The sequence below is a fragment of the Pyrgilauda ruficollis genome, unplaced genomic scaffold, assembly GCF_017590135.1.
Source record: "Pyrgilauda ruficollis isolate IOZ18807 unplaced genomic scaffold, ASM1759013v1 scaffold1, whole genome shotgun sequence".
Lineage (NCBI taxonomy): Eukaryota > Metazoa > Chordata > Aves > Passeriformes > Passeridae > Pyrgilauda > Pyrgilauda ruficollis.
In genome coordinates, this window is record NW_024508100.1 from 3,424,739 (window position 1) to 3,452,491 (window position 27,753).

General features: G+C 40.5%; 1 protein-coding gene across 1 annotated transcript in view; it reads left to right on the forward strand.

The window, feature by feature from the left end:
* The first annotated feature begins 684 nt into the window (after positions 1-684).
* NSD2 (nuclear receptor binding SET domain protein 2) overlaps positions 685-27,753 on the forward strand; it is a 73,212-nt gene continuing 46,143 nt past the window's right edge. The window contains exons 1-2 of the mRNA XM_041477507.1: positions 685-810; positions 14,788-15,413. Of these exons, the coding sequence (XP_041333441.1) occupies positions 14,817-15,413 (597 nt within the window). The 5' untranslated portion in view covers positions 685-810; positions 14,788-14,816. The remainder of the gene's footprint in view (positions 811-14,787; positions 15,414-27,753) is intronic.

The following is a 27,753-nucleotide window of genomic DNA, read 5'->3' on the forward strand; positions in this document are numbered from 1 at the left end:
TTCAATTGGCAAATTACAAGCACATGTACTTATTTTGATGCAAGCTTAAAAAAAAAAGTGACCCAGGCCATACTTCCAGAAGAGACAGCCCGGATAATTCGCAGCCAGGCACACTTCAGCTCTTACAACCATTCGACAGCCTCCAAATTGTGTGCAGTTGTACTGAAAGTCAAAACATTTGGCTTAAATCAGGATTTGCAGAAAGCGCACGTGTACGGTGGCTGAGGCCAGCGGCGAGGAGAGCACTTTTCAGCCGGCCGGGAGGAAAGAAATAATAATATAAAGATACTTAAAACTAAACGTTTATCGCCCACCTCTGTATATTCCCTTTCAGGAGGGGAGGCGGTGGGTTTAACCCGCTCTTGCGCACCTGGGGACGACTCACGGCCACATCCCCGTACCCCAGGGAAGAACAGTAATAACAATAACAAAAAGATGTTTTTAAAAAAGCGTTTCCCACCGGGGTGGGCGGGCTCAGGACGCGCTCTCGCCCACCTGGGGGCGGCGAAGCCAGGCTCCCCCGAGCGGGCCTGGCCCCACCTCGCCCCGTGGCCTTCCCTCCCCTGGCAGCCGGCCCGGCCTCCCCTCTCTGCCGGGCGGCCCCGCTCCCGGCCCCGCTCCCGGGGCGGCCAATCAGCGCCGCCGATTTTTCGCGCTGGTTCTGGCCGGAGGAGGGGGCGGGGCCGCCGCGCAGGACCCGCCGGAGCCGCCGCCGCCGCTGTGTCGCCTCGGCTCCCGCCGCTCCCCGGCACCGAGATACCGCCGCCGCCTCGCCCGGCTTCCCGGGGAGAAGGATGCGCTAGGGCACAGGTCGGTAGGCCGGCAGCGCGGCTGGCTCTCCCCCGCGGGAAGGGAGGAGGCACCAGGGGCACGTTCCCGCAGGCCCCGGGCGGGAGGCGGGAGCGGCGGGAGCGGCGGCGGCGAGGCTCGCCCGCCCGCGGGGATGCTGCCGCCCGGCCGCGCGCCTCGCCGCGGGCATCGGGAGCCCCTCTCCCGGGTCGGGACCGCGAGCCCTGCCCGGCAAAAATGCAGCGGAGGCGGCGTGGGAGACGGGGGGTTCTGTGGCGGGGCACCCGCGCCCCCCGCTCCCGCCCCGGCGCTTCTCCCGGAGACTCCCCCTCCCGAGGCTCTGCTCCCCTCAAACTTACCGTCTCCATCTGCTCGGGCAGCCCGCAACTCCCGTTTCCCCCTTCCCCGGAGGAGGGCTTTTTTGTTCGCTCCCCCCTCCTCCCCCCGCTACCTGGCCCTCGCTGCGGGGCCGCGGGTCCCCCCGCCTGCCCCTCGTCCCCCCCCGGAGGCTGCCGCAGGATTTGTGCCGCTGGCTGGGCCTGACTCTTGGGTGGCGGAGGAGCGGAAAGGAGCGATGCCGAGCCGGAGTCCCGGCTGTTGCAGCTTCATCCTTTCCCCCCGACCGCCGCCTCCTCCTCCTCGGCGCTGCGGGAGGTCGGGGGCAGCATAAAGGGGTAAAGGAGAGGTGCCCACCCGTCCCACCTCCCTCCCGGGGGAACGGGAGATCAATCAGTGCAAATCAGAAAGAAAACCGGAGCGGGGGGACACGACCGATGGGAAGGGGGGGAAAAACCCTCCCCAGGCTTTAAACCGCCCCATTAAGGGGTAGCGAGGCTGCAAATGTCCCCCCCGTGGCGGTGAGGGTGTGGGGAGGTGGAGGCTGCTCCTGCCCCTTCCCGCCGGGTAGGACTGAGATTGTACGGCAGCAGGAGTGAATGTAACTCTGGAAATGTATGGAGGGGGAAGCCATGTTTGATTTATTCCTCCACTAAACACTGGTGTGATGATCCTTCCACTTACACCCTTCTGCAGTCCATCCTGGACCGGTACGGGAGGAGAGCCTTGTTAGGAAAATGGAAAGAAAACATTCCTGCGAAGGCGTGCGGACTCGTTGGCTCGATATTCATTAAGTACAAGAGGACAGGGCTCTTGTAACTTGAATTGATATTTGTGTGGTAAAAGAGCCTGGGGAACTTGTATTCCCAAGGCCATAGTTACAGCTCATCTGCTGTGGCTTTACCGCTCTGGGGGTGGAGAAGGGAATTTGCCATACTTCTTGAACGTATTTATACTTGCTTTTTGGTTTTGGTTTTTTTTTTTTTTTTAAATATGTCGGCTGAAAGGAGTAAACACTAGTAGAAGTACAGAGCCAGTAAACACCATATTTAAACACATTTCAGAGAAAATGGGCTTCTTGCTAACAGACAGAAGGCAAGCAAGAGGCTGGTATCAGTCATTGCCCATGAATTTTGTGTGCATGAATATTTTCTTATTGGCATTTACATTAAAATTGGATTAAAATGGTTGTTAAATTTAGGAGCTAGTGCACCCCACACTGAGTAAGCTAAATAGGTCTGCTTTAAAAAAAAATAAAAATATATGTTTGGCTTTTAGCCTTTGCATACATCCAAGGAAGGTAAACACTGGGGTGGCAGTGAAGTTTGTAATAGATTTTGCTAAGTCTTTGCTAGTGACTTAAGCAGACACACATATGTGTATATATAAGGTTGCTAACATTCCTTACACATGGAAAGTGTGGCTTCAGCTGCAAGAATAAATTGGTTCTTCACTGAAATGTTTGTATGTTAGTAGACTATCCACAAACTTATTGCTGAAGCTATTATTTGCTTGTTTGCTGTGGGAATTTTGCTTGGGAAATGCAGCATATCAATGTTAATAAACTCCTCAGTTTCACAGTGTGGTGAATTTGACTGTGGATTATTTGACTGTTGGATGAAATAATGGAATTAAACCACTGTTTTGCAGGGCTATTCAGGGCTCAGTACTTAAACTATATGCAATTTTTGGTTGCTTCAGTAACTGTCTATATCCCGTATATTAAATCATACAGGGATTGTTGTCTAGTATGCAACCATCAGAAAATCTGACAGGTTTTTTCAGCATGTGAATAGACTCTAAATATTACTGGAGACAGTGTGAAGGTTATAGGACTATCTGCCCTCATACATGCTTGGAAAAATCCAGGTACTAAAAGTACAGTAAAACCTACTACTTTATCAAATATTATTTGAAAATGTCAGAAGAAACTAGGTCATTATACTTTGATGGTATAAATTTAAAGTAGTTTAGAAGATGGAAAATAAAAATAAAATATATTCTTTTTAGTTCAATATGAATCCAACAAATGTCTGGTAAGAATAAAAAAAAGGCATTTCACCGTTTGTAGGGCTACATGCCTTTTCTGAAGCCAGTGGTAGTTTTGCAGGTGAGATTATAGCATGTAAATTATTGCCTGCATGTCATAGACTGCATATTACAGCAAAACCAACCCTGCTTGAGTTTAGACTGGAAGCAAAAATGACTGTTGATGGGTGGCTCTCTAGTGTTTGGGTGATGAATATACACATATATGTGAGTTTGTGTCCAGAACACTGCACTAATAAAGTAGCAAAGGAATGGCAAGAGGAGATTGTTTTTCAGTGTCCTGTTGTTTGTGGCCCTTTCATTTCTCACTGTTGCACTGAGCCTGCTTTTTGTTCCACTGGTGTCAGTGCATTTCCCCAGCGAGGTCTTGTTTCTGCGGCCTGATAAATGTGAGTGTTTCCTTGTGGTCGATCAAAGCCTATTGACTGCATTGGGGCTCCATGTGCATAAATGTTCACCTGCTCTGCTCAGATTGCTGTGTCAAGGATCTGGTGTGTGATGAGTAGAAGATACAAACAGAATTTTTGCAGCAATTTGGTCACTGCTGGTCATTCCTGCTTATATAACCACACGGCATTTCATAGGTTTTAAGCATAGAAGATGGTTTAATGCATGAAAATTGCATGTATTTCCTGTATAGAGCAAGGTCTTTTCTGGGAAAAAAAATTAAACCTCTCCTTGAGAGCAGTGTGCTGCACAGTGAGAAGCATCCATTAAGTGGTATTGCTGAAAACAACACATTCCCTAATAGTCAGTAATCAGGCATGAGTGAAGAACTGCTTGGGTGGGACTAATAATAATGCCATAGATGATGACTGCATGTTTTAGTACTGTGTTTGTGGCTATACCATTTGAGCTCTTTCATTACTTTCCTGCAAAGAGAATTGAAGTGGCCTTACGGTTGAGTTGATGTGATAGATGTGGTGTAATTATCAAATCCAGCCTTGGGATGAAGGAAGAACGGAGATCATAGAATCAGAGAATGCTTTGGGTGGGAAAGAAGCTTAAAGATCATCTAGTTCCACCCTGCTGCCATGGACAGGTTGCTCAGAGCCCCATCTCAAGTGGAACAGTAAGTCCCATGTTTCTAGGGAACATCCCTTTCCAGTTAGGCTGTAGCTTTGAGCAGTGTCTTCACCAAGGATGTACTGGAATCTTGGTGGTGTAAATGAGAGGTGGAGGTGGAGCATGGCACCAGGATAAGTGCTCAGTTGGTGAAGTGAAGAGAGAAAATTTCTCATCAGAGCTTGACATGTGAGTCCACATTTCCTTTGGTGCATAATTGCAGAGAGCTTGGGAGAAAGGAGAAAGAGCAGGACAGCCTTGTGGATCTGCCAGTAGTCACCTTGCTGGTTGTAAATTCACGTAGTTGTTTAAATAGGTCAGTCAGATATATTGTACAGTTAATGGTCACTTGGAAGGTTTTGATTCTGAGAACATTTTTGAAGGAAAAGAGAGAAAATACCTAAATATTCTGCCTTCATTGCACCTTCAAATTAGCTTCTCTATGACCTGCAGTCATTGGAGGTAGCTGTATAAAATGTATTTTCCTTTTTCCTGTCAGTGACAGAAATTAGGAAAATGATACATCAGGTGTTATTTTTAACACTTTTATCAAGTTTGGCAACATCTCCAATAGGTAATTTATATTTTCTAGCATCAGCAGGAAGAGAAATTTTTGGAATCTGTAGAAGGAAAATGTAGACCATATTTCTTTCCGGTGCCCTTTTGGTTGAGTAGCAAGCTACAAAAATACTCAAAGTTCATGGTGAACAGGAATATAAACTAATATATATTAATACCTTGTGATGATAAGTATTGCATGATGGACTATGCATTAACCTTCCTGACAAGCAGTTCTAAACTTTAGCACCAGATAATCTGTTGACTCTCTTGTACATTCATGAAGCAACTTCTGTCCAAAGCATACAGTAGATTATAACATAAACTGAATTTCTTAAACTGCATGTTGTGTGCAATAAACAAATACCTGTGAATCATGCTTGAACCAAAAGCAAAATTTGTACTATCCTTGCTAATGTTAAGGAATAATACTATTGCATGGAAGTTGTTCTTAGGGTACCATGATGTACGTGTGGAAAGTAAGTGTTTGAAAATGTATTTGAATGTTTCACAGCAATCAGATTGCACTTAGTGAGTATGGAAAAGTGAAGTACTAACTTAATGTACTTCACAGTTTTCATATGTTGGGCAAAATGACTGCCCTGGGGCACCACTGATGCAGGTTCTCATATATGACTTATTGTGAAACTAGTAAAATATATGAGACTTAAAGCATGTTTTAAATTGCAAGGATTGCTCAACAGGTGATGGCTCTGTTTCTAGTTTTGTTCCCATCCTTTTAGCTTGTCTTGTTTTCATCTTTGTGCAAGATAGCAATTTGATCTTCTTTTGAACTTTGATATTCAGCTCCCCAGCACAAATTGGAACTATTTGGGGTAAGGATAGGTGACAAATGACTGGAAAACTGCAGCATGATGTGCTATTGAACTTGATTTTCATAGAAGCTTTACTGTTTTTCCTCTGCTGCCTGTGAAGGATACTGTTGGTTTTCTGTGTCTCTTTGGAGAAGCACAAGGATGTCTGTTTCTGTTGGCTGACAGAGATCACCATTTAACTATTTTTGTGATATCTCTTTGGCTTGTGCCTTATACAAAATACTAAAATATTAGCATTCCACATCCATGCTAAAATACACATTAAAAATGTGTTTTATACAGAATCATAGAACATTCTGAGTTGGAAGGGACCCCCAAGGACCATTGAGTCCAGCACTGAAGTGAGTGACCTGTACAGGGCCTGAACCCACGATGTTGGGGTTATTAACACCATGCTCCAGCCAGCTGAGCCAAACTCAGGGTATACAAATCATCTTCAAACGTATTTGGCCTTGAGGGCTAAGATCAGCATTCCATGTTTTCTTTGCCAAAGTCAAAGAACATAACATTTAGGAGTGAGTTCTGTTCTCTGAGTTCTGCCATAGTAAACAAGAGATACACAAAGGAGCAGAAGATGAGATATGTAGTGACAAAAATATCTTTAAGAGAAAAGGCTGAGGTTAAGGAAGATCTCATTAGAAATGTGATTTAAATGGAATTTGAAATATTTTGAAAAGCTACTGATTGAAGAATAAAAGAAGCATTAGAAAGAATATGTAGTAATGCAGCCTTCTGTGATGGTGTTTGGGAGCCATTCCACATATTTATTCATTCTAATAAGCAGAAGTGTAAATGTTCATGCTGTGGCATGGTTAGTCTCTGGAGCTGAGGTTCCCAAGATCACATATCAGATAAATGGAGTGTGGAACTTGCCAGCCTTGGTGGGATTCCATTGAAGCAAAGATCCTGACTGCACTGGCACTCTGAAACATCTAAATTGGGGAGTTATCTCTGTAGTAAAGAATGCCTAGATTCTAGTCTGATAATAAAGCCAGAGGGATTTAAGCCAAAGTATGAACCTTGTAGAACAGTGTATGGTGAAAGATGTGAATATGGATCATTTCCCTATATGGAGTGGTTGCCAACAACTTTCAGTCAAATACTTCAGAATGAAATTAATGTTGTGATTTTTCTGTGAGTGCAAAATGCAGACTCAGAAGCTGGTTTATAGTAGCACTCCTGAACAAACTAGAAACAAATGCTGGGATTAAATGTGGAATGTGACTGAAATTCAGCAGTAGTGCAAAAAACAAGTTCCAGTCATAAAATGTGTAGTTGAAAGTACATGTGCAATATCTATTCATCAGGTGAAAGCCTGGCTCAAAATGGTAGTGATAGCTGAGCCTGCAGAAACTCTGCAAACAGGGAGAGCAGCTACAGTTGCTTAACACTACTTATTTCTGCAGTCAGAACTAGATTTTCCCATGAGAAGTATGTACAACACAATTTGTCCAAAGTACTAAATTTGATAAGACAGTGAAGTAATGCACAAAGCTAGTACTGTGCTGAAAGGAAAGCAAAAATTTGCAGGAGATATCCACTGCAAACCTCTCTACACAGAAGTTTTGGAAAGTGGACAGGAAGGAATTGGTTTGTTAGACCGGGAAGTGTTTTATCTTTTTGTTTTCAAGTGGAATGGATAAGATGCACTATATCTAGAGAAACTTAAAACTCAAATTCCAGACCTTTTACCTCTAACAGTTACACTAATCACTTACTGAGAGATTTTTGATGTAGGTGTAGCAAAAGAAATAAAAAAAGGAATTCAGAGCCCTGAGAATGATGGTAATGCATTTTGGAGGAGCATGGTAAAGCTCCAGCACAGGGAAATACCTCAAGTAATGTCCAAACCAGAAAGGCCACTTCATAGGAAGTATTTGGATTTGTTTGAAGAGTTTCTAATGTCTGAAGTCTCAGGCCTTGCCTGAGTGTTCCTGGCATACATCTGCCAGTTGCCTCTGTGCGTGTGTTTTGCCTCAAGGTAATATGTTGATAGAATTATTAATGTAGTTGCATGTAAATGGTTATGGTCTGTGTGAAGTAGATCAGAATTAGCATAGTATGGCCAGGATCACATTATAGTCAGTTCCATTCAGATGTGGATATGTGCAGTGTTTAGGGAATGGTGCATATCTGTAAGTTAAATTCTGTAGTACCAGGAGTGAGGATTAATTACCTGTGACCTTTACCCTCCAGATATTTACCTAATGCTATGAGATGTGAAGCTGAATGTACTGCGTGAAAGAAATCAGCTATTTGTACACATTACCTGTCCACATCAGAAAGGTGCACTATGGGTGCAATGTGTTGCTGCTTCTGTAAGAAACAGAAGATGTGGCCAAGTGCTGCTCCAGGATTGTTATGCCCTCTCTGTGTACATACAGCTGGCAAAGCCTCACATATTTCCAGTGTCACTGCCACTTCCTAGAATGATTCCAATGCACCAAGTGTGCTTCTGGCATTTAAATTCACCCACTTGGATGAACAGGTTTTAATGCTGTGATAGACAAAGATAGCAGATTTGTCAGGGTCTAGGCAAAATGATTGTAGCTCTGGATTAGAGTTAGCTGCTGTCTGGTCAGATCTGGCAAACACTGATTTTTGTAGAGGTGTAGCAGATAACATCTTGTTAGCACTGCAGTTTGATTCATTGCCTGTAACATTTTGTGGTGTCACCCCAGGTTTGATCTTCCCTTCCTTGAATTCCCACAGAATTCGCACGATCAGAAATTTTCGTGATTCTCTTGGTGAAGCTTCAGGCAGTTGCTATGCTGTCACGACTACATATGGGAATAAGAGCAGGATCACTGGCCACAGTGAAGAGGAAGCAGATTATAGTGTGTTTATCTGCTGCAGTGAATATTATGTAAGCCAGAGGACCAGATCCTGAAAGTGTGGTGCAAGGAATAGAGGTGGGATGCTTACAAAATAGGCAATAGGATTAAAAAAGGGAAATTAAAGTAGTGGTAGACCAGGTGAAAAAGCAGTATAAATAAGGAACTCTGCACTGAAGTGGTGTGCAATTTGAGATTGTGTGTGACTGTGTTTGGTTCTTTGTTCCCAAGCTATGTAGATGCCAGGTGCACAACTCTGACCCTCCTGAAAGACAGGGAGACATCATTTCATTGGTGAGCAAAGACATAAACTGAGGAAGAATTGAATTGTTGAGTCCTGTTTTGCTTGAGGGGGACAATTCCCATTGGAGCTCTCCAGGACACAGAAAAGTCTCAGGTTTGGGGGCTGCCTTTTTGTATTTATTAAATACTGGTGGTATATTCACTAGGTTCTGCCATTTTAGGCACCAGTGTTCCTCCCAGCTTATGTGCAGAGGGGAAACTATTATTTTCTGTTTGATCTGTGGTCCCACCACAGTGGTATGTGTAGTCTGTCTTCAGACAGAATTACAACATCTTAGAAGAATTTGATTTTACTCAAATGTATCTCATTGCTTCACCCACCTCCAGCAGCATGAGTGGAACTGACAACATTAAATTTCTGCAGCAGTGGCAAAAAGTATTTATGGGATTTTAAGAAAAGGAACTCATGGAGAGGAATCCTCTTGCAGAATCTTCTAGCCTTGTCCACATAAAAGGGTTGGTTGCAAAAGCTTTTCCCAAGGAAGAACAAGAAAGCAAGTCCATCCATTTTGTAAGCTTGCTTTCTGCAGTAGCAAGTGGCATCTAAAGGGAAGAAATTGCTTTCCATTCTACAGTTGTTAAATGTACAAGTTGGTATTACCTATTGTCTTGGTAAGAAGGCAGTAAATACTTGTTTTGGTTCATGTGGTTCATGAAAATAGGCTGTGACATTGAAGTTCAGAGATTTTATCCATCAGGGGGAAAAAGCAAATCCAAAACAAATTTCAAAAGATGGATACTTTCTTTTTCCCCTAAAAATATTTGGTGGCAAGTAATATTGGGTAGTAAGTACACTAACTTTTTTCACAGTTTTCAAAATGTACTTTTTCTAGTTATATCTATTGCAAGATTAATGAAGTCTTTACTTCAGGTGCTTTTACATTAAAAATCATCTCCTTTGGACAAACACTTTTTAAAAAATTTTCTTGAGACTCATAAATTTTTGGAAGGGTTTGGTATATTTCTTTTCAATTCTGTCTGAGCTACTACAGTAAAGGTTTTCTTCATGAGAGATGATGCTTTTGAATTTTCTGGCTAGAACTGGTTTGTGACAACTTTTGGCCAATCTTGCAATGCAATTTTTAGTTGTATTTTCCTCTAAAATAAAATTTTGTTTAGATGCTGTAGTAATTTTTCATTGTTTTAATGCAGTGAAGAACAGTTATACTACACAACAGTAAATACTCATCTACTCCTATTTGATATTTTAGGGGTTTATATGAGATAATATGAGTAAGCATACTCAGGTTTTCAAATGTATTAGCAAAAAAAGTGTTGCAACATTCTGAGTCTCGTTAAGTATTTTCTCTCATTCTGATTTGAAAATAAGAATAACCTTTTGTCTTAAAATTGATGAGACAATGGAGAACACTTACCAGAAAGCACTTTTAACACAAAAAAGCAGCAGCCATCTATTAGCTTTTTAGTGCCAGCTGAAAGCCTGATTTGTAGGTAATAAAAACAGCTCTTGTGGATAAAGTTCTCTTACTGGGAATTCAATCGAGGTGTGTCATCCTCCCCTTCTTTCCCCCACCTCTCTGCGCCTGCCCCAAGTAATTCACCAGAGTAAGAAAACCCTTAAACAAAATAAAAGTGATATTTAATAAGATGCTCATTGGTGGTTACTTACTCAGTTCCCTCCCTTTGGCAGAATTGAAAGGAATGGAGTACTCCATTCTTTCTGACACACCAGAAAAGCATCTCTGAAATTACAGCAGATGTGGAAGAAATGGGCAATAAATATCACATAAATGATAGTGGCTTGGACAGTGAAGGAGGAATCTGACATGCACACTAACTGCGTTTGACTCATGACTCCTGTCAGATGATGAACTTTCAAGTAATTAATGCATGATTTAAAATGTCTGCAAGATAGTTTGCCTTATATAGAACCTGTTTATTTAGTATGAAAATGTGTACAAAGCCACTGCAAGGATTGTCCAGTTGTCATTGTCTGATTAAAAATTCTAGAGACCTTCATCTGATAAGAGCTCTTCTTTTCCGTACTGAAAGCTATTTGTTCGCAAGCCAAAATAACATGTTTGTTCAGCAGACTCCTGGTTATAATGTTTTCTTCCACCTTTGTTAGTGAAAATGGTCCTTGTTAGGTCACCAGACATTCAGTATGGGACGATACTGGCTTAAGCTCATTAGCTGCTACTAGCATGTGTTGCTTTTGTCCCCTTCCTTTCTCTGCCCTCCCCCACTTTTCTTTTCAATAAATACAGAGTCATCTAGAAAGAGATAAGGGATTGCTTTTGCTTCTGTGTGATACCGTGGTCCAGCAGGAGTGCACGTGATTTTAGATACCAAATCTAATTGTATGCTCAGCTGCTTCAGGTCCTTACTCTTGCAACTTGAATCAACCAGATCTTGTCTGTGATCTGTTTTATTTCGTTCCTTCGTGTCTTGTCTTCTAGATCTCCCTGCAATAATTCCAAACTCACAGCAGCACTGCTTGGTTGGTGGGTATTTTCTCCTTGCCCCTTCTTTCCTGCTCGGTCCCCTCCTCTCACAGAGGGCCTGGTCCTTTTTCTTCTTACAGTGTTACTGTGAAGTTTTGTGTAGTAAAGGTGGTGCAAAATGTACCTGGCTTAAATTGTGATCTTCTATCCTGAAACCCTTTGTTGTTCCCATGTGTAGATTTTCTTTCTTTTACCCAGACCCCACAATGTAGCTTGTTTTTTGCAAGGAGGACTAAGATGTGTATCACTAATTTCCATCCCACTGGTTGTCCTAGAGATGGTGACTAACCTGCAAATTGCTGTCTACATGTCTCATCTCCCCATGGGATTATATTTTGTGTTAGGTACTCACATCTGTTATCTTAGCCCATTATTCTGCCTCTTACTTTAAGCCCCTACTCATTTGGTTCCATTAAATCTTTGTACAAACATGGTCTGTTTCCCATGTTTTATAATCTGTATCTCCTGGTTCTGATACCTTACAGATTCAAATTACTGCCTTTGTCTTCATTTTCCCATTTACAATTGTTGTGGGTACATTAACTTCCTCCTTTTACCAGTATTATTCCTGGATTTGTTGTCTCTAGGCTCCAGTGATTTGAGGAGCCTTTTTCAGTGCTTTCAGCTGTTTTTAGTGACCTGTATTAGTAAGAATCATTAACTGAACCGTCACTCACTGAAGTTCTTGAAATCTGTGTATCTTCAGGTGGATCGGGCAAACCAAGGTAACTGCTAAAAGTTCGGGGTCTTTCACTTACTGGTCTTTTTGTTTTGGTTTCTTTTTCTGTTTTTTTGTTTGTTGGTTTGTTTTGTTTTTTCTTATTGGTTGGTTTGTTTTGTTTTTGTGATATGGAGTGCATACTGTTTGGTTCATTAGCTAGAAAGAGAATAACTTGATTTTTTTAAGCCATAGATTTTAACTTGGTTATCTATGGGTCATTGTTCAGACAAGGCCTTGAGAAGTTTGATCTAGGGGTCAGAATAGATGATCTGAGGAAATCCCTTCCAGCCTGAGTTATTCCGTGACTATGGCAATTTTTGTTTTGACATTCTTAAGATACCCATTCTAATTTATCAGTGTCCTGAGATCGAGTGCCCCAGTAACAGTCTCACTGGATTATTTACTGCTTTTTTGGAGGCGTGCCTCAAGCTTGATGGCTTTGTAGCTTCAAGACGTACGTGATGAGAGTAAGAGTTATAATTCAACAGCACAGAAGAAACTGTGGGTTAGATAGAAGATGCGGCTGGCCCGATGCAGAAATCCATCCGTGCCGTGATCCGAAGCTGATGGAGCCGTCCTGAAGCTGCTCCCTGGCCGGGAAGGGCCGCGCCGCGCCCGGCGCCCACCGGAGGGCGCTGCGGCCGCGCGGAGCCCGCTCTGCCCCGCAGCGAGTTCGGAACTTCCCAAATCCAATCTCCGCTTGGCTCCAGTAGGATCCCTGCCAAGGAAGTACAGGTTCAGCAACAGTCCGGTGGTTTGGTTGTCTTGTTCTTGGTTTTGGTGGTTTTTCTAAGGAATTTTGCACTCTGTAGCTGTGGGACATGTTTCCCAGCAGGTTTGCCTTTTGCCCGGAGGTTTATAGAATTTGTCACTAGTTGTTTCTTAAGAGAAATGTGATTGCAGTTAAATCTGCTGAATCACAGCTTGAAACACTTATTTCATGTTATTAATTGGGTTGGAGAATTTGTCTCATGTCCATGTTTTCGGAGAATATACTGTGAAAGGACATCAGTTCCCTTTAGGTTTAGTCATTTGTTCTGGTTGAGTTTTGAGTTTCCTTTTATCTCTGATTCATCTTAAGAAAAGTTAATATAGTCAGCTGCTTTCTGCTCATTTTATCGGAGATTTTATTGGTAATTCAGACTTGATCTGGCTAAAGAAAGATGGAAATTTTTTTCTCTTGCAGATTCACTTGGAGTTCAGGTACACTTGCTGTCCTTGCCTTGTTTTAATGCCAGATTTTCAGACTGCTGTTTGTGCCTGGAGCGAGAAGGGTTTTCACCTCTCAAATGAACCTACATAGCTTGTGTGGAAAGACACCCTTTTATCTTGTAGATACTTTAGAGCAACATGTTAGGGAGATTGGAGCGTTTGCTAAGGAGTGATGGAGTTATGATTTTTAACTTTTTTTTTTCTGCGTCTTTGTAAATGAAAAGGTTTCATGTTCATCAGCTGCTTTGAATTCAGGCTTGGCACCCTTAAGAAGCTTTGGCAGGCTACAGCAGGGCTCAGTTATGAACATGTTTGCATTGCTATTCCTGATGCAGAGCTATCAAAAATGCAAGTTGGAGGAATATGCCAGTTGTAGGCATTATAACCGTGTGCATTAATAAACAAGGTGAGATTCAGAAGTGATTTCTCCCATAGCAACTGACAATTCAATAGTTATTCATCATGGTTCTTGCTGCACTTTTTTTTTGAAGCACGTGAGACTAGATTTGATGAAATTGTGATTCGATGTGACAGTCCTTGGACTTAATCATATATGAAATTGGTTACCTTGAGCATGGATATGATGATTATTGTGCTGAGCTTTCATAATATTTATGATGGTGTATTTTTCTATATCATGTATATACTGGACCCAGTAATATGAAGAATCTATGCATGTGAATTTTAAAAATTGAAACCATCATCTTGCCTGGTTTAGGAGCACAAAGGAGTCAATCTGCCAGATTGATTTGTTTGCAACAGTGGTATCATGTTGAAATAAGCAGGGTTAGCTTTTAGAATCCTTGGAGAACCTGTTTAGAGCCTAAAAATAGTGCAGTTTTAGCTTGTTGCATGTTTGCAGATTTCTGTATGAAAAGTGGGTGTTAGGTGATATTGTTGCCATGAAAAGTCTGAAATTCCAGGAGTTGCATTTAAATTTTGTCCAGTATGGTCACTGGCCTGAAGGATTAGCTGTTTCCCAGTGGGCTGGTGTTCCTGGCCCAAAAGGCTCACTCTTTATTCATTCTTACAGCCAGAATGCTTTGGGAAATGTCTGGAGGCTGTCTGAGCTGTGGTGTTTCTGCAGGGGGTGTGTTTTGATGGATGGTTGAAGTTTGAGAGTGAGGAAGGGAAGCTTGTGATGCTGCTGTCCATAGTGTAGGTGCTACAGGAACACAGCCTGTGGGGTTTCTATGCTGGCATAGCCTCTTGGAGATAAAGTCATCTGGTTTATGTTGTTAATAATGATATTAGGTCTAGCCTCTTACTTGTTTTATGTAGTGCAGTACCTTTGTGTAGTTATTGTAAGCAACACTCGTTTCTGGGGTGGTTAACAAATGGTTAACAAATGGTTAAAATGAAAGCTGTGATTTTGCATTCCACTTTCGATTTAATAGAATTGATGATTCATAGATCTGTTTTTCTTGGAATTTTTTTGTAATGCATATTAACAGATATTGAGGCATTTTGCCTCCGAAGATTGTAAACAAAGCTTTTTTTTTAGTAAAACTCTAATGAAGTACATTGAGTTTTATATTAGTGCTGACGTCTATCTGAATACTTAATAGCTTTTGACATTTCTTATTAAAAATATTTTTTGTCTTTTTGTCTTAATATAGCAGTGTAAGACTGGAAACATCTGGGCTGAATGGACTTTAGCATCAAAAGAAGTTCTCAACTGTTAACACAAAAAATTAACTGCATCAAAATGAAGCAGGTACCAGAGATCCTTGGAAATACCAATGGGAAACCTCAGAATTGTGAAGTGAATCGTGAATGTTCTGTCTACTTGGGCAAAGCACAACTTTCTGCCACTCTACAGGAAGGTGTCATGCAAAAATATAATGGCCATGAGACTCTTCCATTTATTCCAGCTGATAAATTGAAAGATCTGACCTCTCGGGTGTTTAATGGCGAGTCCGGGGCCCAAGATGCCAAGCTGCGCTTTGAACCTCAGGAAATAAAGGGAGTTGGAACACCCCCCAACACTACTCCTATCAAAAATGGCTCTCCAGAAATAAAGCTGAAAATCACTAAAACCTACATGAATGGGAAGCCTCTTTTCGAGTCCTCCATTTGTGGGGACAATGGTGCAGATGTGTCTCAGTCAGAGGAAAATGAACAGAAGCCAGCAAACAAGGAGAGGAGAAGCAGAAAAAGAAGCATAAAATATGACTCCTTACTTGAGCAGGGTCTTGTTGAAACAGCATTAGTGTCAAAGACTTCAAGCACCACTGAAAAGAAGGTAGTACTTTTTTTTTGTTTCTGTGTTTTGTGAGGTTTGTTAACAATACAGGAATTTCAGTGTTTCTATGCTCATCTTCAGGCATTTAGTAGGTGCCTCACAAACAGGGGGAGTAATTTTCTATGCCTCTCTTTGTCTCAAAAAAAAAACAGATGCACTCCAGTTCTTTTACCTGTTTCTTCCCCAGGATAGGAATACCCCATAAATTCAGTTTCCATATCAGTAAAGTAAGTCTCCAGAGCAAATCAGGGCATGTGGAAGTATGTGATGTATGAAACAGAAACTCCCTCTAGACCTGTAGCCAAGACCTAGTCAGGATGTGCACCTGAGCAAGGGAGCTGAGGAGACTTCTGCATTTAGAGATGGTCTTTAACTCTTGGAGAATGAGGTATTCTGGCTTCTTAATAAGCAGATGTTTCAGAAAAAAACCATTTTTCTTTATTTCTGGTTCTGAATTAAAAGAAAAATGTACTCAGCAGTCAGCTGGCCTCTTTGCCATCAGATTTTGGCAATTGGAATGTAGTCCCTGTGCCTGTTTGTCATCTGAAAAGAGCTGGTTTTGCTTGCTGTAACCCAGTGACTTGTTTTAATTGGAAATATCTAGATCTTGTATTTGGTGTCATTAGTTTTGTGGTGAAACTCTTTGGTTTTTTACTTCTTTCAAACATTGGCAGAAAAAAATTTAAACTTCTTTTCATTTGCCTTACCAAGTTGTAAATAAGAATGCTGCTGGGAACACTTTCCCCCCTTTATTTAGCTTTTATTGCTAGGCTCCATTTAAAAGAATGTGGTTTGCAATAACTTTATCTCAGAGGAAAAACCCTACATAGCAGGGATACTTGTACGTATATTAAGTTTCTCAGTGAATAATTCAGAATGGTATTGTATAACAATAGTGAATGTTAATGAATGCTTTGGATTGTTAAAAGGTCCTGGTTTTGCACACCTTAAACACAGAACGTATGTTATGGTTTTCTGTCAGCTGCAGTTAATCAGGGAATTGTGGGCTGAAAAATACCTCTAAGACCATCCAGTCCTGCCATTAACACAGCCCTGTTGATTGTTACTTTCTTCCAAGGTCGCACATACAGAGAAGAAGCAGAGTTGCTGTATTGCTGGTTTTATTTACAGTTCTTTTCAATAAAACTAAATAATAAATGAGTTCATAGAACTGTGTAAATGTGTTTCTAGGTATCAGAAATATTTATCATTTGTTTATGGTTTGAATGTGTAATTTATACTAAAATTATCAATACTCATGTTTTCAGGAATGTTGTTCAAGAGTTTGTTTTCCTTGGTTTTGTTGAGGAGAATGTTTTAATGCTAACTGGTTCAGACTTTTCTGAATCATTACTCAGAAGTAAAAGGTATGGGCAGAGTCAATATTTCGAGTAATTCTTTGTCCAGTTCATTGTTAATAAGGATAAATTGGACTAAAAGGTGGCATGTTCAATAGAATTGACAATTGAGGCATATTTGTGTGGGTTTGTTACTTTGTTTTTTTTTCAGAAAGAGGAGGTGATATTTAATATGTCCACCTATGCAGTTTGTTCTGAAGCCTTTTACACTGGTTGTCCATTGAGAGTGGCCTTTAATTTTTCCTGGTGCACAGTTCATTTAAAATTAAAAGAAAGGTTTGTCTGGTTTCTTTGAGTTGTCTTTTGGGCAGAAGTGATCAGGAGAAAACCACATGAACTCTGTTTCCCAGAATGGTTGGGGCTCAGGGCTGCTGAGTGATAGGGTTATTTGCTCCTGTGCCAAACCCCTGAGCTACCAAACTACCCAAACTACCTGCTTCATCTCAGCCCTTGCAATACTGCAACCCTGCTCTTTTCAAAGAGTTTGAAACAGAGGGTCACACATCTGGCTTCTTTTTCTCCTAGCATAGTGCACTTCAAAGTACAAAGGTTAAAAGGAGAAGCATTTAAAGGTTGAAAGATGTTATTTTATTATATAAGTCGTCGATTGTAAAAAAACCTGGGGCTTTTCTTTCTGTCGCAGGGAGGGTTTGCAACTGTGCAGGTTTAAAATAAGGAAAAACAAATATGAGGGAACATGTGGAGGAGATTTTTCAAATGTTTGTCCACGTGTACTTGTCAGGCTTGTGACATACATGTATTTTCTGTGGTGACAACTGTAATGTCTTAGTATCAGTGCTCTTTGTTTTCAGGCTCTAGCCTGAAACTTCATGGCCAGCATCCAAAGCCTTAATGCTAGTGCATCATACTGTGGTTTTATGTAGCTGATTGTGGCTGCAAAGTGGAAATTAGGTAAATATCCTTAGAGTAAAAGCTGATTAATTTTGCGCTCAGAAACCTGTTTATTGTAGGTTACAAGTTAATGCAGAACCTGTTTGTCTGGTTTTATTTTTCATCTGGTTTCTCTCTCAATTTCTTGCTGTCCAGCCTCTTACTCTTTTGATTCAGCAAAAATCACCATGTTTCAAATGCTGCCTTTTGTGTAGGGTAATTATATCTCTGTCTGATGGGCACAGCAGATTACTGTTGCACTGAGGTGAGAGGCATATCATATAACAAATGTTCCAGTGCTCTGCTGTTGGGTGTTCTTGTTGTTTGGGCATTTTTTGTTAACAGAAACGAAGACTATTTAAAATATTGTCTGTGAGTTACTTTTCAGCTGGGAATAAATGTGATCTGCCCAGGTCTGACATGAGTTAGATTTCTGTTGATAACCACCAGCTTTTCCAGGCTCTGAGAAACAGCTGTAATGCTTTCATTTTCCCAGGGTAAAGGAGATGAAGTGGGACAACCAGTGGCTCTTTCCTCCTCCCCTCCCTCTTTTCACCCTTCTTCTCTTCACCTGAGGAGTTCCCTTTAAAATCCATGCCTCTCCTGGCAAGGCTTGGTTTCACAGCTTTAAAGCCAGGCAGTGCCCCCCTGATGTTCTGTGTTACGGGTGGTGGGTGTCACATGTTAGAGGTTTGAATCAATGCCAGACTCGTGGGCTCCTGTAGCTGCTCATGTGCCAGGGTGCCCTGGGACTCAGATTTGTCCTGACTGCTTTTCCAGTCACTGTTTTCACTGCCAGTGAGGAGTGAGATTTTCTTACTCATTGCTTGTGTTAGAAGTGAAGCAATCCTGTTTGGAGGAGAACAGCTGAGGTTTATTTCATGTATTAATATGAAGTAATCCAAGTATGATCCCTAGAGCAGTGCGGAGTTTCTGTACAGGAAACAGAGAGTACATATGTGTACCCTGTGCAGCTCTCATGCTGGGGGTCCCAGGGTGGGTCTGTGCTCTCTGACCATGGCAGCAGCCCAGTCTGTGATCCTGGCACATCTGAGCTCGTTCTGCAGAAGCTGGGATGGGCTTACAAGTGGCACTTTGCCCTTTTGGCTGGGCTTCCTGGCCTGGCTTCCAGCACGGGTGCAGGAGCTCACAAAAGCAGCAGCACTACGTCCAGAACAAACCTGGAAGTCCACACTCTGCTCTACTTGCTAGTTTAAGGTTTCCAGCTGTGTAATACATGTACATGATCCAAAAACTATACCTTCCACATAGCTTCCTATCCACTTTTCTTGTAGTTCTCTTCTAGTATTATACCAGAAACTTGGCAGGTTTTTACTCTCTCTCTCTGCAGGATATGGCCTGTAATGACCTTGCAGTAGCTACATGGGGGGCAATTGCAAATTGCTGGACAAATTCCACTAGTCTCTGTCGTATGTTTATGTTGCCATTTCACCTTCACAGAGAAAAATTTTCTGGCTAGCTCCATTATATCCAATATCTACATACTGGCAGAGATTTAAAAACCCAGTAAGGGTAGAAGTGAAACAGTCTGAGGATGATCTTCTAATTGTGGTAACTAACTACAGGAAGTTGGGGATCACTGAACGTGATGATATTTCTCTGATGTTTGCATCTAATCAGTAGAGGTTAGCACAAAGCAACAAGTTCCCTTTGTAATATTGGAGAGTGGAGTTTTTTGAATGTTTTATTTATCCCATTGCAGATCGTACAGCCAGATCCCAAGATTGCTCATTTTGTTTTCATTTCAAAAATAAAAAGAAAAGTAAAATAAGTATGTGTTTTCAGGGGAAGGACTTGATTGTTTCTTATCATCAGTTGTTAGGAATTTCTGGTAGAGTTACTGTACTTGTCACAAAATGTGCAGCTAAGCTGCCTCAGGAGTCAGGATCTGTAGTTGTAGGACAAAATGAACCCAGTTGTATTTTCCTTTTTAATACTGTCTTGAGGTATCAGATCCTGTCTTCAGCGAGTGATTACACAGGCTGTCTGGCTGATGTCACCAGGATCCCAAAGGAGAAGGACTAATCCTAAAAATCTCTTCTGGGTGATCCCTTCAGGAACAAGAAAAATAACTTCTTTCCCTTTTTGGAAGAGTTTCTGAAATACTGTTTCGCATTAGCCATTAGTAAAGGATTAAGTTTAGCTGAGCCCTGAGAACTTTTTAGTGCTAAGCAGCTCCTGATGTGCAGCAGTAATTGTTACTTCAGTACTTTAAATTGTTTTCTCTTAATGCCTCATTGGAAAAGTATCTTAAAGAACCACTTGTTCTTTAAAAAGCATACAGCATTATACTGGTTTGAGGGGAGATTAGAAGCTGTGAGTATTCTCGAGAGTGGCTACAAAATTAATTGCAGAAAACCTAAGTATTTGTTCAGGCTTTCCATGCCAGACTTCCTGTTCTTGTATGTAAAAGTGGCTGATTTAAGTGCACTTTTTACGTAAAACTGTTGTCCCAATAAGTGTTACCTAAGTTAATTTTTTGTCCTCTCTCTTCATAAGCACATTGGTGGGAGAATCCAAATTGAGTATGAAGTAATATCTTGAAGTGTTGACAAAAATACTGTCTAAGAATAGCACTACCAAGTTGGATCAAGGAGCCGTTTAATTCAGCACCTCAGCTCGGGGTAGGGTTCGGTGGAGGAGGCATAATGGAGAGTACAGATATCACAAATCATAGAGTGATGCTCCTTTTGGATATACTCAGCCTCCAGCAGTTTGTGACTCAGAGGTTTCTGGAGCTGGTGACTTTGTATTTGATGGCTGTAGATGGCTGCATTCATGGAAGGAGGCCTCGGGGTCTTTTTGAGCCAATGTGAGCTTTTTGCATCCAGTACATGCAGTAACAGGACAATAAAGCAGCTCTTTCACCTTTCCAATTTGCTACCTACTTGTTTTGCTAGGTTCTGCCATAATAATAGAAATATTATTATGATCATGGATTTCTGTTAGTGGTCGTTGTGTAGATTTCTCACAAACCTGCTCTACTTTTAATTTCAGCTTGTCCAGTGTTAGTGTGTTGTTCCACGTATTTTTGAAGCAATTCCAGAATGCTACTTTGTGTTATCCTGTTTCTGCAGTGTGCTGCCCTTCGGGTTCTGCTGTCTTGTGGTTATTTTAGAATAAGGAACCAGAACAGTAGAGGACATTCAAAATAAAAATGTCTTGTGAATGCATACAGTAGCATGTTAATGATTTTCTATATTGTTCTCAGTATCATTATTTTTCATTATAAATAATATTTAACATATGATTGATTCCTGAGTGCTTCTGAACACTGAGCCAGGTTTCTGTAGAAAAGAGCTGACTAGATGTAGCAAAGTCAAATTCAAACAATGTCAGCATCTCTTGCATGTTTTCATATTTATCATTGGTTCGTGCATTCCAGAGCTTTTCCTATTTTATTTTGGTCTTTTGGGCATTATGGTGGACATGACAGATGAAGTAAAGTGGTGAGTAAGCCATCTTTGGACAAACTGACTTCCCTTTACATGTCAGCAGCAGATGGTGTTGCGAGATTAATGGCAGTTTCTGGTTTTATAAACTGACCAGATTTATTGTCAGTTGTTGCACAGGTAATGTCATGATTTAAATGATTTAAAATCTCAGCATTTCCTTTTCCTCCTCCTGTGTTGACCACTATAGGCTGGTTTGACAAGGAATTTGCTGCTTGTTTCTCTGTTTTGTTTTGGTTTGGTTTTTTTGTCCAAGATATGGCAAAGCCTTTCTGTTGCTCTGCTCAGTGTTCTGCTTAACCAAAATAATGCATGTCGAAGTCTCACATGGAGCAAGGAGTTAGATCTGCAATTCAGGGTTGTGTTACTTGGATGGATTTACAGGCAGATATTTGGGAAACATTAGTGATCTGTACCAGATGTAATTCCTGGCCCTTATAGCCCCCTTCTGTCAATAAAGAAAGATATTTTGTAGTAACCCTTAGGCAAAGTAGCAAAAGCAAAATATTTTGATCTGTCTTGGAGCAGTGGGTTCAGCCTCCTTTACAAGTTTCCTTTTTTTAGGGTGGATTTCATGTAGGGCAGATGAACTTCAGGTTCTCCAAAAGAGGTCTTTGTCCACAGACACTAATTTTATGTTTGTCTATTACCATCTTTCATCATCTTTCTATTATAAATAAAGAGATCCAACTGGGCTAACTTATATTTTTGCTTTTTGTGAACACCTAAAGTACCTATAGGAGTTGTGCTCCCATGCATCATAAAATAGTAGTAGCTAAAACTGTATGTTGTCAATAATCAGACATCAATTCCATTCTCAGAAGGACTGTTTTTAAAAATTACTATTTTGAAAGCTCACTGGAAGAGGGAAAACTGAATCTTGCTTATATCTTTGTTAAACAAGCCCTGCTGTGCTTGTGCGAGGAAGGGAATTTGTGTCCTCATAGCAACTAATGCTAGAAAAGCTTGATTTTGTTTATTTTTGCTGTTTTGTTTGCTTGGTAAATAAATGTCAACTTGAGTATATGTTGTGGATGCTTGTGATGAAGTGAAACAATTTGGGATTTTGTTCTGCTGGAATTGACAGCACTTTGGTTACATTCATCATGATTTTGCACTGCAAAGATTGCCCTATTTAATATTCATCTGAGGTTGGGGTTTCCCAGGTTTTCTGTACATTTTTATTGCTGGAAATAAGGGATGTTTCAGAAATAAGCTTCAGCATTGCCAAGTTAAGATAATGTCTGTTCAGGATTTTCTTGGTTGTCTTCCCCCACCTGTCTCAGGCTTTTAACCACTGATCTGGCATTTCATCTGTAGAAGAGGAGGACCTGCTAGGTGAATGTAACAGCAGAACTTGTGAAACTTCTCATGCCTGCCTTTAGGTATGGGAATTCATTTTAAAGGTCTGATCTTTAAAGCAAAATAGTACTTGGACTATGTCAAAATATTAGTTAACAAACAGAGCCCTTTTATGGCAAATAATTATTTGTTCTGTTTCAGCTTAGTCAGCTGCCTTCAGAAGTGTTCTTGTTATTAAAACAAAAAAGGTAGAGATAAGTCTCTGCCTTCACCAGAAAACAGTGTCCTGTAAATCCAGTGGCCTTTTGGCAGCGCTGTCTGGACTTGGGTTTTTCAGTTTTCTGACAATATTAGGATTCAGAGCATGCACCCATGCTGTCCTGGATGTCTTTGAGCTGCCAAGAGGAGGATACCTGTTCAGAAAGTGTCTTGGGAAAACTCTGTAAGGGTGTAGAAGAGAGCTAAAGATAAGGTCCTGTTGCAGATTCTGATCTTGAAGAATGTGAAACATGGTACATGCAGATAACAAGCTACATATGGACATGGCATTCTGAAAATCTGTAGGTATGCTGGGATGATTTAGTTTTCATTCTCTTATCCTGTGTGAAGTTCATATGGAAATTGTTCAGAAATAATCATTTCTCATGCCAGAATTCCTCATGGCTCTACAGTTATGTTTTTACAGACTTCTGTAGCATCTTGTATCCACACTGTCTTACCCAGATACCACATCAAAAGTTTAAACCTTTGAGGGTGAGTGAAGGTTAGATACGCAGGATATAGGCAGAAATCTTTCTCTAATACTCAGTATAAAAGGTGGGCATATTCATTATGATCAAACATTATCTAGTTTAAATTTCTGAAGCATGGAGCCTTTCATTAATAAGCAAGTAACTTAAAATTTAGGAGGTCATCTAAATGAAAATGCAGAAATTCAGTAAAACAGCTGAAAGAAGCTAATCTCCATATTTTTAAGAAAGACTGAAGATTGGGAAGTGCTCCAGATCTCACGTTTTACTGAATCTGTGAGTGATTGAGTCTGTTTCTCTTCAGCTCTTTACTCTGAAAGAAGAGTTGTGTCCAAGTTACTAAAATATCATGTTAAGTTTATGTCTGAAATACTTGCTTATATAGTGTTTGGGTAAAGGAAGACTGATTTGAGTAGACAGATTTGCTTTTAAATGGAATTTTCTTATCTACTAGAGACTTGCTAATGAGGAAAGCAAAGCCAGCAAAAAAAGAATTGAAATGGAACCAGGAGTTTATTGCTTGATTTGAAAGACAAATTTGAACTTCTGTCTTGTTTTAAAACCCACAGCCTACATTCTGAATCCCTGTCTAAACTTCAATGAATTTTATTGTCTTTTGTTTACTTTCCCTCCTGGAGAGAAGGGTCCTGCATGGTGATACTCAACCTGCTGTTCACTAACTGCTTTAGATGAGTTTGTGGGAGGAAATGGAAGAAAAAAACCCGATAAAACTTAATATGTGGTTCAAACAGCCTCAGCCAGCACAGAAGGGTTTTCAGATCTTCAGTGATTTTCTTCAGCATTTTTTGACATTATTTTATAGCTTTACTACCTAAGCATGTTGAGAGGAAAAAATAATCTGGGTTGTGGCAGGAAAATAAAAATATACTGTCTTCTGCAGACATAATTTTTCTCACTGTCAGATTTGACCCCCTTTTAGTAATAGAAGAAATTAGGTAAGTGGTTAGTAATGGAAGAAAGTGAAAGATAACTTGATGAAATACGTTTAATGTAATTGCTCTCAGAATTGAATTTGGAAGATTTTAGTTAACTCTCTAGTTTGGTATAAAACAATTACAAATCTGAAAAACTTAATCCAATTCAGAATAGAGTCTGTTTGCTTTTCTGTTCTGATGCAGACATTTCATGTCCTCTCCCCCTCAGCAGTCTTTACCTCACTGTATATTTTACGAGGTTGCTGCAGATTTAATTGTGCAGGTATGGATGCAGTGGCCTTTTGGGAGCTGCAGACTTTTGAATGCTCTGTTTTAGTGTCCTCTTCTGTTTTACTGAAGATGGAACATAAAACTTTGCTAGTTCACCGCTTCTTTCTTTGTTTCCTCATCCTTCTCCATTTTGTAGTAATAATTTCACATTTTTCCTTAATCTTAATCTTGTGAGGTTCTGGTTTACTCTTTACTCTTCTGCCTGAAACATTCTCTCTGTAGGCAGTGGTTTGCAAGTATATAATTGCACAGTATCCTTCCATTACGTAGTGAACAGAATATAACAAGTGAAAAAGACTTTAGTTTTAATATATTCAGTTACTTGTCATTTACTATGTGAATATACTCCCCTACATCCTAGAATGTGGGAGATACTTGAATAAACATAGGGCCTTTCAGGCCCTTTGGGGATAAACAGATTCACTATAATGTGTGAATTATAATATTTTTTAAAAAAATTTAAACCACTTAGTGAGGGTTGTGAGGATACTGTATAGGCAGTATCCTTTTTATAGGCAGAATCCCATAGAATGAGCACATAGAATGAGACTTAAGTTGCAACATTTTTTTATTTGAAGCAATAGTACATAGAGAGGAGTTTGCATTGCTTTTGATCAGCTGTAGTTGTAGTTTTGGGGTTTGAAGTGGTTTGAGTTAATGAGATTTTTGTCACCAGTCACAGAGTGAGAAGCGGCCATTTCTCTGTGGGATGACAGGGCATCACTCTTGGGGACAGTTCCTGCATCCCTGGCTGCCTTGGGCTGAAGACTGAATGTGGATTTGTCTTTTGGCACATGAAATTCCTGAATTTTTCACAAAACAAGAGTTTTTCTAAGAACATAAATATTTGTTATTAAGAACATAACATTTGTTATGGTGTTTTTTTTTTGAGGAAGGAAGGACAGCAACAGGGGTTGCTGTCCTGTTACTTTGGGTTTTTGGTTGTTTTGGATTATAATGTCCTTAGTCATTGGGGAATGCAAGCAGTAAAATATTACAAAAATAGTATTTTCTGTTCTGTTGCTCCCTTCTCCAGACACACCAACCACCTCTCCTGAACCTCTGAAAGGAATGAAGTTTTTTCTCTACCATTTCCTTAGTTCTCTATCTGTGCTGATAGACAGGGAAGACAAAACAAAATATTTTCACTTTTATTTTCATTACACAGGTCCATGAGAATCAATAGGAGTTTTAGCTGACAAAGCACAGCACAAGTAGATAGTAGGAAGAGAAAAATAATGTGGATTTGGTCAGCAACCAATCTTAGCTTTTTCCATAATAAATCATATCTTTTTCCGTAGGGAAAAAAATAGGTTTGAGTGAGTTTGTGTATTCTAACTTCAATTCAAAATACATTTTAATTGTATCTATTCAGTTTAGGGGGCTTGATTATTTTGGTTTGGTTTCTTTGTAATGTGAGGAGCTTTGTTTTGATCCTGGCCTGCAGCTGGACCTCCAGCAGTCTGTGTTTGCAGCAGGCCCTTCTGCTATAGTGAAAGTGGAACTTCTTTGCTGCAGAGTGAAACTGAATTGAAAATGAAAACGGAAATACCAGATATCTGCAGCTTAAGCTGTTCAATATGTACTTCCTAGTTACATTACACAGAAAAGAACATTTACTGTCTTCACTTGTCTTAATGGTTTGTACTTTTTTTGTCCAATATTAAATTCTTATGATGTTGTGAAGAGTTGAGAACTTCTCAGCATTGTTCTTTGTAATCCCTTTGTGACAATTAGCAGAGGAATATTTTTTTATATGATTTCTGTAGCTTTTCAGGTTTATATAGTGAAATAGTAGTTCTTTGATGCTCAAGGTAATTTGCAATAATTTTGAAGGGTTGTAATTCCTTGCATATGTGTGCACATGAGTATATACACACAAAATAGCTGAAGTACACACAAAACACGACTGAGTACTTTTAAAAGGGATAAAGTAATCTCAGTCTGACACCACCTAATAAGCCTTCTAGGTGTTTTTAAAAAAATTACCTTCCTCCCTTGTTTACTAAACACTCATCATGGTGTTGTCCTAGCAGAGTCTACAAACAAACCTAAAGCTCTCCATGCAGTAAATATGCTGTCTTTAAATGAGTTTGGTTTTCATCATTTTAAGATGCTTTTAAGCTTTGAAATGACCTATTATTCATGGTGTGTTTTTGTCTCATCATATTCAGGCAGGTTAGAACTAAATGGAAGTTGATTGGATTTTTTTGAGCAAATGTAGATAAAGTTAATTAAAAACTAGTGTTTTCTATGGCCAAGCTACTTCTTTGGGCTGGTAGAATGCTGACAGCAGTGTTGTGAATTCTTGTCAATCTGCCTGTCACTCATTGCCTGTGAAAGTGCTGAGGGAATGACAAACAAATCTGTCATATGTTAAGGAAAGAGGAAAGGCATGTTAACTTTTTGTTTTATTTTTCAGTCCTTCTCAGCCTATTGCAGCTGCTGACCCACGTGAGTTTTTGAGGATGGTGCTTCTCCTCTAGTCATAATTTCTAAAGGGAAAACTCAGTTGCTTTAAAGGAATTACTCAATTTTCACATTCCACATCCTCCTGGACAAAATAAACTTGAAATCCATCTAGCTGCCTTTCCAAGCAGTTGTTTCATTACTCCAGAAAGTCAGGAATTTCAGTGCCTGCCGTCCTGAGTGGTGCCAAGCCTGTGGAATGGTTTGTGTAGCCAGTGTTAGGATTAGTCTTTGTGGGAGTCATCACCTCCACCTCAGCACTGCCCATCTTTGTAAATTCTCTGCAGTCTCGTGTTTGAAAGGGGAGCAAAATCCTCAAATTCCTTAAAGTAGAAAAGTACTCTGATCCCAAGCTGTTTCCTTCTTATGTTTAGTGTAACTGGTTTAAAGTTGGGGAATTCCTCAGGCTGCAGAGCTTGCCTATAATTAAGGATGGAGAGGTGAAGTAAGTTCTGCAATTAAATGATTTTAATTCTGGCAAAGCTGCAGTTAAAGGTAATGGGATGGGGCATATGCAGGGCACTCCAGACTTACTTAGCAGGGACAGAACCAGAGAGGGTTCTGTGCTCCTCTGCAGCACAGGAAGCCTGTTGACATTAATGGCTAGGAGATCTAATTACAAGTGAGAACAATTTCAAGAAAAAAGAAGTAATGAAAAAGACACAAAGGAGCCAGAATTTCAGGGGAAGGCATTTTAAAATAGTTTGATTTTGTGAGATCTTCCCTTTCTTTACAGTTGTGTTCTAAACCAGGAGTTTCCCATCTTAATTTGTTTGCTTAAGTATCATCACAGGAAGAATTGGTCAGGCTGGCAGGAGATGTTCCCTGCATTCTTCTTCCCTGCATTCACACAGCCCACAGGACTTCTAGTG